The following is a 14803-nucleotide window of genomic DNA, read 5'->3' on the forward strand; positions in this document are numbered from 1 at the left end:
CCTTGAAAAACTGACCAATCGACTCAATGAACTACAATGCATTGTGGGCTACTACGAGTAAACTACTACTTAAAACACGTGGAATTAGTGGAAAAACAGTCAATTAATATATTGTCTGGGACTCTCATTACCAAAGTTTTTATTCTGCAAATATATTTAATGTAAAATATATAACGTAATCTTCAATTTGCATGCTCAGATTAAAAAAATATTGTTTATTGGCTTCACAATTCGACATTCTTTTTCGCCTTGCAAAAGTAGTTGAACCGGTTTTGTGCATTGTTATGAATTGAACCTGCATTAATTTCACGACATGACACAGTGAAATATCCAATGAAGTGAACACTGTCCAGTAAGAAAATCATTTGAGCTCTTTTAAACCTGTATAATGTCATTGCAAAATCATTTCTGCCTAGAAAAACACGAAACTTTCATTGAAACACTTCTTTCTGTACTGAATGTGTATTTATTTTTTATCAGGACCTGAACTAATAGTAAGAACATCATAATATTCAGTATTCTAAAAAGAAGTGTTATGAAAGGGGCAGGGGCGGGTCCAGCCATTTTAAAAGGGGGTCCTAACCCTGGACAAAAGGGGAGGGGGTTCCAACTACATGTCCCCATCCAAATGCACTGATCGTCCAAAAAAGGGGAGTCCATCCCAGGAACCCCCGCCCCCTGGATTCGTCACTGAGCGGGTACGGTATATAGCTCAATACATTTTTTATAGTTTCATCCATCGATAATATCCGTTTGTTGCTAATTTTATCACAAAATATACCTCAGAGGTTTTTTTATCGTTCGGCTGCTGTCCTGTTGACATATGTAAAATATCTCCAATATTAAAAGTCTCTGGATCATAGTGGGTGCCATATTACCTATTATTTTTTTTTTAAAACGTGCTTTGTATATAGAAATAAGAAGATGGGGTATGAGTGCCAAATGAGACATCTTTCCAACAAAGACATAATTTAGTAAAGTAAGCAATCATAGGTCCAATGCTAATAAGTAAGCTATTAATGACCCAAAAATTACTGGTGTAAAACAATCCAAACAAAAAAAAAAAAAAAAAAAAAAGGCCCAATTAAATATATAAAAGGACAAGAAATCTATCCCATCAAAAAAAAAAAAATATTGTATAGGAGCCTGTATTTCAGTGGTTGTCGTTTGTTTATGTGTTACATATTTGTTTTTCGTTCATTTTTTTTTATATAATTAAGGCCGTTAGTTTTCTCGTTTGAATTGTTTTACATTGTCATATCGGGGACTTTTATAGCTGACTATGCGGTATGGGCTTTACTCATTGTTGAAGGCCGTACGGTGATCTATAAATGTTAATTTCTGTGTCATTTTGGTCTCTTGTGGACAGCTGTCTCATTGGCAATCATACCACATCTTCTTTTTTATTATAGATCCAATGCTGCAATTTTCACAAAACATATCAAATTTTCCACCTTGTCGCACATACATATGGATAAAATCATTACAGCTTATTTCCTACTGCATGTGGAGCAAAACTTTGGTTAGCTTGCTTGCTTTGTTTGTATATTGTACAAAATATAAAATATACAAGTTAAACTATGCCTATATATATATATATATTGTTTAAAGATGTCAATCTTATTTTCAAAGCTTGTATAAACAACTATACAAACAAAGCAAGCAAGCCAACCAAAGTTTTACTTTGAAGGTTTAAGAAATCAGCTGTAATGATTTTATTCAGTTTGGCAAATGTCCGAGCCCGTTAAAAAAAGAACAAACTGAAACTACAGTTGCTGACTTCACTACCTTCAAAAAAAAGGGAACAGTTTGGCAGTCCCACATACTGAAATGTGACCAACAAAAATACTTATAGATTTTGTTAACACTGCCATGTATGTAAATATAATTTTCTTCGCCTTTTTTACGAACACAAAATCCAAGGATCCCACATTTGCCTTTAATTATCTTTACGAACATTGCTTTTCTCTTGAATATCAGCACCGGCTGCATTTTATCGACGGCTTACTTTACACCAGTAAGTTTGTCTCATGGGTAATTGTGTTTTTTCGCAGTTGTTTCGTTGCTTCTGGTGGACAAATACATGAAATCTCTGTGCCATCATCAAACATGTTAATGGCTATATATCGGGTAATTCAAACCCTTTTTTCTTCGCATAGAAACAACTCTTCGTTAATCTGAGCATGGAAGTAATACTTTATATCACGAACTACAAATGAGGATACACAAAATGAAAAACTAAGCGAAATTGTGAATCCCGCATTGCACGAAAAAATGTGTTGTATTTCAGTAATTAACACGTGTTCTTGGTTGATTGTAAACACGTAGTAGTTCATCATGCATTGTGACTCATTTAGTGGATTGGTCAAAAACCTAGGTAAAAATAAATTGCGTCACATGTAAATAAACAATTACATGTGCGAGGACATAAGTATGCTAATTTATGCATTTCCATATAAGGTAGTGGTCCCGACCTGTTAAAGGTAAAATTTAAATGACTGATAGGTAGCTTGCTTTCCTCATGTATCATGACCAATGTCCTGAATAGACTATTCTATTTAGATATGGGACTTTTTAAGCCATTTCTTTCTGTGTCTCTAAAAAGTCAAGATGGAAATATCAATCAGTGAATTTAGTTTATAAAAAAAGTAGAATGTTTGCTTCATGGTGTTTTTAATGTGGGATGTATTTTAAGTTTCTGATTCCTGATATGGAATTAAAGTGTTTGTGAAATGGATTTTTTTGGCTAGACCATCTAATTGTGAATAATTCTACAAGATGAATTATGTGTGGCTTGGTGTTTTCTAATGGGATATATTTTCATGTTATATTACGATTCCTGAAATGGAATAGTAGTGATGTTAAGTTTCATTTAATATTCAGGATCTACTTCAATTGGAATTACTGTTAAAAATTTATTTTCAATATATCAAAAAAAGTACAAATGGCTTAGTGAATAGAAATTTCAGTGCTTTATTCTTCATAATGAAAGTGGGATTTACCAGCAATGATTTATTTGTGATTGTAAGCAAAATAAATAAATTTACAATAAATATCTTTATTAGAAAGAACAAATAGTGTATTAAATGTAAAATGTCAGGTAAATCTACAGGTAGTTAAATGACCACCTGTTGATAATAGCTCTCACAATACCTATTGTACAATTTAAATGGACAAATTGTATTGACAATTTTTTAAACTGGTCAGGCAATAGGTAATATACTACTGCAAAGGTTATTGGATAAGCACAGTAATATATATCCCTTAACTCCTTTTATTCATATGAGGGTCATTTAACTGTCAAGCAATGTAATAAAACAGAATTATGAGCTACACTATAACATATTCAACTGATTACAAGCCACTTACTGATTCAGGTTTAGCATCCTCTTTAGAAATACTGTCAACAAATCTACACACTAGCCAGAAGTAATCTCTACAACCTGGTCCATGAGGTTCTTTTTCCTTAAAACCATCAGCCTATTTTAAAATACATAATTCTATGCATTTAACAAATAAACTATTTTTTACCTCCTCTTTATCAATTAAATTCAATTACTTTTAGAGCTTTTCTTATCTGTATTTGAGGGGATAATTGTTTTTCTTTATTGTATTTTAATTTCATCAAAACCGTTACCATAAAAATTTCAATAATTTCTTTGCCCTGTATAGTGACTGGGACTATTATACTAACGGGACTGGAAACCGTTACACCAATCAGTGTAATAATATCTACATCACAGTCGTTAGAATGAGACTTTACCTGCACTATTTATTGATACGCCACATTGTTTTGACAGTGACAGCGTGCCATGATCTTATAATTTCAGTAATTTGTATTTACTATTTTATAATTATTTGAATTGATAATCCTTAATATAAACATGATTATTAATATTGATAAAAGATATCTCAATCTTTGACAGTTTTTTTTTAATCACCAAATCCTGCCATAAGTGTAAACATAACATATAAAGATTGAAATTTTCAGGATGAAAATAGCATGGGGACGATGTGGAAAAAAGTATACGATTCATGAAATTTCTTATAACTTTTAAATGAAAAGAGATACGCAAGTTCCGTTTGTTGTAAAATCACATTTATTGGTTATAGTTTGCATATGCCTATTTTTATTGTCCCTTTTTAAAGTGAAAAATATAAAAAAAAAATCTTTTTCATCACAACTGGAACCCACATGCATGGCTCAAATACATTCCTGTTCCTATAAAATTGCATAATACTTTTTATGTGTGCAATATTTTATTATAATCAGGGTTAATTTTGCTTAGTAATGGTCTTCAGGTGGCATTAGAATATGACTTCGTGAAGATATGTACACTAAGTTCCTCAATTAGAACAACAAAAGAAGGCCCGACCGTGCTAAGCCATATTGAAAATTTGGTGTAAACAGGAAGTTCACAAAAGTTCAAACAATGTGGCAATAGCTATATTTTCATGAGACCCGAGTAACTTTTGTTATATGAATCAATTATGAACTGACATTGTCAACATTTTTTTTATTGCACACTTATTGTCAGGGTTATTTATGATCTGTTAACCTTTGACACATTGTTTTCTTAGCAGTCAAGTAAAGTGCCGTCATTTCGACTAATCTGATTTATTTTCAACAGTAATATCATGACTTCTTATTAAAAACAAAAAAAAATTTCGTAAACAATAACTATTTTTTGCATTTAAACTAATTAATTGAATATTTGTTCTTTATTTCAAATCAAAACAAAAAATCAATAATCTGCTATCGGGGCAATGAAATCTCACCAGATCGATCTGTTTCCATTACTGTTAGTATAATAGTCCCAGATAGTGATCATTTCTATAAAAAAAAATTAGTCCAAGTTTCTTGTTACTTACATCGGTATATGTTTTCTGTGGTTTAATTGACAGGGCATTGTCAAGGAATGACAGCAGATTTGTAATCATTGGGATCAGTAAGGGGTAACCTGTTTTTCCATCTGTAGTTCTACCAAGACATAGTCTGTATAATCCCATACAGGCTTCACGTCTTACAAATGGCTGAAAAAAGAAGAATAATTAAAAATCCTTCAACAAATGGATTATTATCATAATGTTACATCAATTTCTAAATGGAAAATCATATATTTGAAACACCCGGCCCTGTATCAAAAACATTTTATAATAAATTAAAAGTGTGAAAAAATTTAATTAATCTTGAAATAACAAACAATGTATTCATTCAAGACTACATCAATCAATGCTGATTGAAATTGAATATAACAGATTAATTGGTATTTCTTTATACCTCAGGTGCTTCTAACGTCAGTCGTTTTAACCAAGGAACAAACTTCGGTGATGAGCACAATGCCTGTCTTACATTATCACAGGAGTATGTCCAGGATACCAGAAACGACAGGGAATAGTGAACAACTGCAAAGAAAAATAATAACATAGTACTAGTCACTGTCTGTTTGATATCAATGCATGTGTGTAGGAGCTACCAGCAACAACAGGGAACAATGTGCAATTGAAAATAAAATGTAACACAAAGCCTGTGTGATAAAAAATATCCATTTATATTCTATATCCATAAATCTTTCTCCTATTACAGATGCTTGGTTTTTTTTTCTTTTTTGTTTAGTAAAAATTTATCTTTCTTAAGCATGCACTTCATTCAAAAATTAATGTTCTATATTTATTCACTTAAATAGTATTTCATAGGCACTCTCTTATTACAACTCCCTCTTTTTATTTTGTCCCTAAATGGATCATCCCCAGTAAAAAACATACCTTCAGCTCTTCCCCATGTTCCTGTATGGATGGGTCCAGATTCTCTAGGTACAGCAGCATCATATAAGATTTGCATTAGAATACTCAAACCTGTGTCTATGTTCAACATGGCCAAGGTTGACTGAAAGAACAACAAATGTATTTCAACATATTTAATTCAACTGTTCAGAAAAAATATAATATAACCAAAAAGTCATTCAAATAGACCTTGATTTTTTGGTATGCTGGCTTGCTGTCTTATTGATAGATGATCCACATTTCCTTTTATTCAAACCAATATTTAATCAGTTAACTGGATTTTGTAAAGGTTTTATAGAATTTAACCTATGAAATATTAAGATAACTAACCTTATTTAACCTTGGTATAACAATCTTTTCATTTCCACCTTTCCGTTTCATTTTCCGTCTAGGACTCTCATAGGTTTCAAAAACATCATCATGTCCGGCTTCAGCATCAGATGAGTCAACAGAAAACTGACTGATTAGCCTTAACAGGTAGGCAAGACATTCCTGGTTCCACTGTGGGTTCAATGTAAAATAATGAAACCATATTAGCAAGACATTCAATGTTTCCACTGTAACAAGTTCAAGGTAAATAAATATGTAGCATATTGTAAAAAAAAATCAAGCTACTTTTAAAAGTGTTCAAAACAAGAATATGTGTCCATGGAACCAACCCATGCTCAATTCATTATATCACATTTCCATGCTCAGGGAACTGCTAAATCTTGGTCCAAACTTTAACTTGACCACAACTTAATTGTAAAAAAACTACATCAAACTCAAGCTTTATCCTGATCAATACACTATTATACCTGAGACAAAACCCTAATTTGTAATTGATACTCATCATAATGGACAGTGCAATAAGTTTCAAGTTGATGTAATAACAACTTCATCATTAACTACCTTGACTGAAAAACTTTAACCTGATACAGGAAAAAAAGATCAAAAAGTCAAAATTATTTTACTGTATGTATAAACCTCCGACACAAACATATTGAATTTTCAGAAAAATAGATTCTGTAAATTATTTATATTTTGGGTTTATGAATTCCTCATACAAAATTTCATAGAAAAAATGATTGAAAATATGATCAAATTACCTGACTCCATTCTTCATCTTCATTCGCTTGTAAACTACCAGACTTAAATACATTCAACAGATGCTTTAGTCCTCCTTTTGTAATAAACTGAAACAAATAAAATAAATACAAAGGTAAAACTAACATATAAGAATGTCACAGTAAAACATAAATATATCAATCAACATTCAGACATTCTCTTGAACTGAATTTTAATGTGCGTATTGTTATGCGTTTACTTTCCTACATTGGCTAGAGGTATAAGGGGAGGGTTGAGATCTCATTAACATGTTTAACCCCGCTGCAATTTTGCGCCTGTCCCAAGTCAGGAGCCTCTGGTCTTTCTTAGTCTTGTATGATTTTTAATTTTAGTTTCTTGTGTATAATTCGGAGTTTAGTATGACATCCATTATCACTGTACTAGTATACATATTTTTAGGGGCCAGCTGAAGGACACCTACGGGTGCGGAAATTCTCGCTACATTGAAGACCCATTGGTGGCCTTTCGGCTGTTGTCTGCTCTATGGTCGGGCTGTTGTCGCTTTGACACATTCCCCATTTCCTTTCTCAATTTTATTCATCTACAGAACTGTTTTTAAATTCAAAGTTCAAAGAAAAAAGTTGTAGCTGAATAATCTTATCCTCCTTCTTTTAAACATATACTCTGTCTATATAGAAAACTGCTTGCTTTTTAACTTTACTACAACAAAAGTTTTTTTGCTTCTAACCAACCTTCTGACTCCATATTTCCTCAGGATTTTCTGTGACATCCATTTCTGAATCAGTACTCATGATAGAATCTCCACCACCAGATCTCATCTGAAAGAATAAATAATCTCAATAAATTATATCATGCTTTTATGGCGATAGATTAAAGGAGTGTTTGGTTATTTGGAAGCATAAAAACTAAATACTTCTGCTTCATGCCAAACTGATGAATCAAGTCTTTTTCAACTGATTTTTACATTTTATTCTTATGTAATGCTGTTACACCACTGTCTAAGATTAACCAAACCACATTGTTTATGTGCCTATCCCAGTCAGGAGCTTGTAGTTCAGTGGTTCTGGTTGGTTGCTCTCTGCCATATTATTTTTTTTATTAATTGTGTGAGCATAATTCAGGTCAATAGTTTTCTCTTTTAAATAGTTTCACATTTTATACTTTTACTGAAGATAATTGTCTCTCATAGCAAAACTTACAAATGATCTTTTACGATTCCTAACTGGTCGTGACAAAGTCTCCACTATCTGTAAGGAGTACATCAACTTATGAGGTCCTACAGAATCTAACAATGCATTCCATGAAGCTTTCTGTTCATCACACTGTTAACAAAAAAAACATAATATCATGAGACTAGACATCATTTTTGTCTTAAATAGTTAAACTGTACCTTCTTACTATATACCCCAAATATACAGAATGGTAACAGACTTGGGGTAATTGTAATTGTAATCATTAATCAGCTGTAATTGATTACAATTTTTCAAGTAATCATTGTAATCATTAATCAGCCAAAAATCTGATTACATGTAATTTAATTTAATCAATTACTTTTCAAAATGCCCTGTAATCCTGATTATATTTTGATTACATTCTGATTACAATGAAAAAAATCTTGAACTGTGTTTATGGTCAATAAATGAACCTTTTTGTAATTCTTATTTAATAGATATTTAACAAGTTAAGATAGTTTGGTTTACTTTATGAAGCATGTTAATTGATGTGTATACCTCAGTAAAAAATAAACTGTTACAATATTAAAAAGTCATCATTAGCCAAAGAAGGCTTTAGTAAAAGTATTGTACATATATTCACAATTTATAAACGATGTACATATATATATTTGATTAAAAAAGCTGTTATATTTAAGCAAAACTATATGTTTCTTTAACCCTGAATTATAATCTTTTGTTAATATTGAGAATATTGTAAACTTTGAATTGACAGGTAGGAAACCAATTAAGTTTTGTTTTTATTGCAATTTCTAATTAAGTATAGCTGTAGGACAATATATATGATAAAAGATTAATCAGACATATGAAAATTACTCTAATTAGCACAAACTAAATTAAAATTTGTACAAATATCTTGTTTAAAATAGGCGAATTTTTGTATGTACTTAGACTGGACATGTAAAATGCATTGACTTAAAGTACTTGTATTTTGTTTACAATTTGTTTAAACAATTCTATTGAATTTTTACATAATTTTTATCTGGTAACTTTATTTCATCCATATATTAACTTTAAAAAACTGCACCTTGAAATACATATAAAGTCTGGAAGCCGTCAGAAGACTGACAGCAACTCTTTATAAAGGCTTTAAGCCAAATTCAATTGAAGTCAAAATAATTCAGAGATCAACGATAATAAAGTGTATTGGGTGACATAATGTATGTCTGTAGTGAACTTTTGTGGGTTTAATAAATAGATGAAGTTGGGAGTTATCATTTTAAAATATATATAAAAAAAACTTTCTAAAAAATACTATATAGTTATATTAAACTTTAATTCATTCACATCATTCAAAATATTTTTGTTTTTTTAATTCATTGTAATCAGATGTAATCATGATTACTTTGCCAATGTAATCATTAATTTAATCAGACACTTTCAGAAATGATGTAATCATTAATTTAATTTAATCGTACAAATGACAAAGTAATTGTAATTTAATCAATTACATTGAAAGTAATCGGACCCATCTCTGAATGGTAAATATGAATTATCATTGAAATAGCAATAGCTTTAAATGGAAGTCCATTATTTTGCATAAGAAACTATACACAGACTTACAAAAACAAGAAGAATCAAGGTGTGTGTATTTTTCACTTAGCCATGCATAGTCCTGATTTAACAAATTTCTAGCTATACCTTCACCTGTATTTAATCATCAACTCATAGTTTTTTATAAACTACCAAGACAATGTTATTTTTTATGCTTACATCTTCCGAGACAATTTGTTTGAATCCCTCTAGCATACTCTGGTTAGTAGGTAATAACATGAGCAGCTCCCAGACTTTTCTAGACAAGATTCTGGCTGTTGTCTGTAATCCTCTTCTCTCTTGACTTTCCTGTAAAATTAGTTTAAAATCTGATTTAAAGGGAAATTCCGCGATTTTTTACTTATCATCTAATTATGTTCATCTTAACATAAAAAACACATTTGCAAAGTTTTAAATTTATATTCCTTCTAATAACGGAGAAAATCAAGTATTTGTAACTTTTTTGGTTGAATTCTCGAGTGGGTCGTGACGTATTAGCCTGATTTATTGAATTCTGGGAAAAAATAAAATCTGTTTAACTCTTATAGCTTATCGACAATATACGTAATTAAAAGCGCACAGCTGACGAATGGTCGAAGTTATTAACCACAATATAAGAATGAACGAAAATGAATATGCATATACCGTTTTGTATTGATTGAATTAAACTCCTATAAAATTATCTCTAGTAAATGTTTTTGAATAAATTTAATTATTATTGTTGAGATTTTTTTCATAAAATATTTATTGAACATTTTTACTGATATTGAACTGAAAATAATTCAGTTCTATTTACCGTTATTGTTTTGATAATCATTTCAATGCAACTAATGTGTGAGCAGAGTGTGTATATTATTTTGTAAAGGTCACTGTATATTTCTCGGCTTGAGGTCAATTCGTTTACCTTGTAGCTATTTAGCCGCAGGTGTGAGTTCAAGCGTACACAGGTATAAATGTTGTTATTTGGAAAGGATAAACAGAAAGGATTAGAAAGAGTATGCTGTCACGATGTTAATACACTAAGATTTAATACACGATGAGAATAAAGATACAATAATTAAATTGTGTAAATTAATTGAAAATAAAATTCAGATTCGTAATTCCGAAAGTGTATAAAAATAAAAGGAAACAATTTTTGATTACTTTCTTAGCGGCAATTGGCGTAAAGATTCAAATATGAAGCAAAAAATAGTAGTTTTAATCTTTTATAAAAACTAAATGCAATATTACCCAATTTGATATACCATTGTACATCTGTTTGATATCATTGACTTTACCGGAATTTCTTAACTTGTATTCAAATCTGGCTGTGCTTAAATGCTAATAAAACTATTGCAATTTTAAAGTTTTTAATTGACAAAAAAATACAACATACAACATGCATGATATTTTTTTTAGTTTCTTTTTAACATTTTATTCTTACATAATTAAATTCATTTGACAATCATTTACACGAACTTTTTGTGAAAAGAATATCAATTATCTAAGCTAAGGCATTATTTCTTTTGAGGATTTTTTTTTAAATTCTATGATAATATTTGTGCAATGTTGAACATGATAGCCGTCATTAATCCAAATAAGTAATACAGTAGTTGTAATAAAAGTTATATTTTAGTCATGCATAACTGATATTGACGAATTTATAATAGTTCGTCCATACATCGTTGTTCTTGAAACAATCATTATTAGTATACATGTAAGTTTCCTGACGTATAAGAGCCATTGAGGATGAGTTCCAGAGAAATCAGACTAGTGGCGTTTCGTTCGTTTGTTTGTTGGGAAAGGAGAGGAAATGCAACCGCTTGTACAGATAAACGACAGAATTACCATATAGTCAACACAATCAGAAAGAGTTCCCATCGTTAGACGGGGAATATGAAGGCTTCCAAGAATGAACAAGTGACATGTCTAACTCTGAACAGTTAGAAAACAGACTATCGACATCGACCGCTTGTTCTTAGTATTTGAAACTGTATGCATATATATACGTATACGTTTATGATATATAAAGTGATGAGTTCTTGCGTCTGACAAAAACTAAATTCCTTCATGGTTATATCTTGCCATACGTTTATATTGGTTTGTAAGGTGATTACTCACAATCGTTATTTGAAAATCCTGTTTGTGAGATGTAGATTCATTTCAATACAGAAATTTCGTCTATATATTTCACAAGTGTATAACACGGAGAAGCTCTGAAGGTCCATTACTCCCATTTTGTTTGGGTGTGAACCATCGATGTTTACAGCAATATCACAGAATAAGATGATGATGGTAGAAAGAACTATGGGCGTCATGTGGCAAATATTACATGCATATCGGACAATGAGTTGTCAATCTGTATGAAAAGATTTCCAATACAACCATATTATTGAGAAGGAATGTTTACATGCTATACTCTCGTACTAGTATTACAGGGTTCTTGTGGCGTTCACCTTAGACACACATCTTTTTAACGATGTTTAAAAAAAAAGACAGAACCAATTTAATGTCATATTTCCCTATTTTTAAAATATAACTAAAAGTCTTTTATCTGACAAGAATACCCCTATTTAGCGAACAAGTAATTTATTCTTTTTTCTGTTATTGAATACCAAGAAAGAAAATAAATCCCGAAATTAATTTGAAACTTTGATACTCAAAAGTTTCCCAGCAAAATATTCACATTCCCTGGGGATAATTAGTGTTCGTCCAGTGGCATATATAACAATTGTGATGACGAATTACTTCCTTTGTTCGAGAACAATCTTATTGAAATATAAATCTGTGATTTTACTAGGTCCACAGCTTCAATGAACCAAAGCAAAAGTTATACATCGACCTGTGTTTAAATCAAATTGGTTCTCTTCTTCTTCTGGTATACAATAGTCTATCGACATCACTTTTACCCCTATTTATTCAAAATATATGTTTTTTTCTTATGTTCAATGTATAGATGTATATATTTTAAATTGCGCTATAGTTTCGTAACTTTCTATCCAGTCGTATAAACGAATCGTCGGCAAGTGCGTACATTTTTTTAAATCAATATTTCTGGTCTGTTCCAATCTGTCCTTCACTATTGACAATGACTATATATTACATTTTCCCAAATTCACCCTTGGAAAAAATATTTAAATAGATTTTAATTTCATCAAATCTTATTTTTTGGGTATTATTTATATGTTTATGAATTATATTCTTTAAACCAGAAATGTTATTTATAAACAAGCGTATGAGTTTAGTAATGACAAGTAAGACAGAGTTGTATATTATTCATCTGATCAAGGACGTATATTAGATGTTAGTTATACGTCCTTGATCTGATAGTTCAAAATGGAAAGTTATAAGTTATAAGTTATCAGCTGTGTACACTGATCAATACCTGCAGAAGTGAAACGATGCATGAACTTGCAAGCCCGACAGGAAATCGCTTGAATACCTGGACGTGTCACCTCACACCCCTCACAATACCTTTGGAAGAAATACCTTTAGCCATGCTGGTGATCAGATGAGGGAAGATCAAAATATATTTGTTTATTACTTTAAAGAATTATGAACAAATTAGATTTTCGAAAACAATTTTCACGGAACACTTATTTATGATTTCAACTTTGACTTTTCACCTAATTCCAATATCAACAGTTTAAAAACAACAGACCATGGTAATTTAAAAAAAGTAAGAATATTTTTCGTATCAAGTTAGTTAGTCGGATAAAACAACCGTACGATTGACAAGATATCGACACGCAATTACGACTACATCGGTTACTGTAGTTTTGTTTCTTTGTGGTTTATAGACATATCGTTTTTATTAATCGGGAAAGAAGACAAAATGGCGGATCGCAGAGAATTGATACTCTAAATTTAAAATCGATGGTGATCGCTTATCTAGCGGAATAAAACTTTAATATCTATGAATTTGAGCATTTTTATACAGAATGAACATAATATCAATTTTTGATTTTTTTGCGAAGTTTCCCTTTAATGTAGTACAGTTATAGATTTTATCAGGAACTAATATACCATACGCCTTCTCTAACCATATATGATTAAAAACAGGTGATTTAATCAAAAGCAATGATCACAGATTAACATTTCTACACATGTAGTTACCATTTTAGAGAAGTTGAAGTCCAGTTTGCTTAGTTCTTCTAATAACATAAACAGTTGTTGGAAGTGAGGTTCTCTAATCAGTAAGGTTACAGGTAGTTTCTCTGATACAGGTGATGGCAGGCATGATGAAGGTAAACTACCATCCATCTTTCTGGGAGGTCTGCTTGCTCCAACTGATACAAATACAAGCTTTAAATACAAAAGAGTAAAGTCAAAGTATGATTTCATCATATGCCAGTTTACATCTGTGTGGTGTATACAGTATCTTTATTATTGTTTATTGTTGCTGTATTATGAATTTGATAAATTTACTTACAGATTGTTCCCTTGCATTATGTATTATTTATTTTCATTGCCATCTATCTATACATTATCAATTTCATTTTTCAAATTTGCATGTACATTTAATTTTCCAATTATATATTATTCCATGACATTTATTTTTAAAACCACATCGCAGTTTGAACCCATACCCCAGTCATAAGATTAGCTCAACAGCATATATAAAAAAAAATTTTAAAAATCTTTTGTTTCAAGATTTTAAACTGCTATAATAAAACCTAGAATGAAATTACCTGCATATCTTTAAATTGCATTTCTCCTAGAGTTTTCTCATCCATATCTACTGTCAGCTCTTGTCCTAATGTAATCATACGTATTGGACCATCTCCTAACATGGCTCCTAAGATTGGCGATAACAATGAACTTCCTTTTCCGCCCTCAGCTTGGTGTCTCTGCATCTGCTGTTTATGTAGCCCCTCCCACCACCTGGCCACTTCTGCTCTTAATTCTGCTACAAGGTCTGTTAATGACAACTCAAGGGGAGTCTTAAAAAAAAACATAATTTATGAAAAAAATACACCATAAATAATAAAAAAAATTGTAGAAATGTACATTCATGAAAAATTGATTGAAGTTAACCATATATTCAGTAGCAAATATATCATAAAGTCTCAATGAGTTCTATAACTTTTCAAAAATAAATCATTAAAAATCCAAATTTCATATGTAGTAACTGAAATTATTTACAAATCTAAAACTGCAAAAAGGAAGATGTCTACAGTTCATAAAGAAATTGATGTCACAAACCT

General features: G+C 30.9%; 1 protein-coding gene across 3 annotated transcripts in view; it reads right to left on the minus strand.

Annotated features, from left to right (window-relative positions):
- Positions 1–14803, minus strand: part of LOC143068746 (ubiquitin carboxyl-terminal hydrolase 34-like) — an 81403-nt gene that overhangs the window by 35182 nt on the left and 31418 nt on the right. For all 3 annotated transcript variants that reach the window (XM_076243017.1, XM_076243016.1, XM_076243018.1), the window contains 11 exons: positions 14288–14539; positions 13713–13901; positions 9798–9926; positions 8052–8174; positions 7584–7670; positions 6873–6959; positions 6115–6285; positions 5767–5887; positions 5282–5406; positions 4873–5034; positions 3370–3480 (listed from right to left, as the gene is read on the minus strand). In XM_076243017.1, coding sequence (XP_076099132.1) covers positions 3370–3480; positions 4873–5034; positions 5282–5406; positions 5767–5887; positions 6115–6285; positions 6873–6959; positions 7584–7670; positions 8052–8174; positions 9798–9926; positions 13713–13901; positions 14288–14539 — 1557 coding nt within the window. The remainder of the gene's footprint in view (positions 1–3369; positions 3481–4872; positions 5035–5281; positions 5407–5766; positions 5888–6114; positions 6286–6872; positions 6960–7583; positions 7671–8051; positions 8175–9797; positions 9927–13712; positions 13902–14287; positions 14540–14803) is intronic.

This window comes from Mytilus galloprovincialis, chromosome 3 (genome assembly GCF_965363235.1).
Source record: "Mytilus galloprovincialis chromosome 3, xbMytGall1.hap1.1, whole genome shotgun sequence".
NCBI lineage: Eukaryota > Metazoa > Mollusca > Bivalvia > Mytilida > Mytilidae > Mytilus > Mytilus galloprovincialis.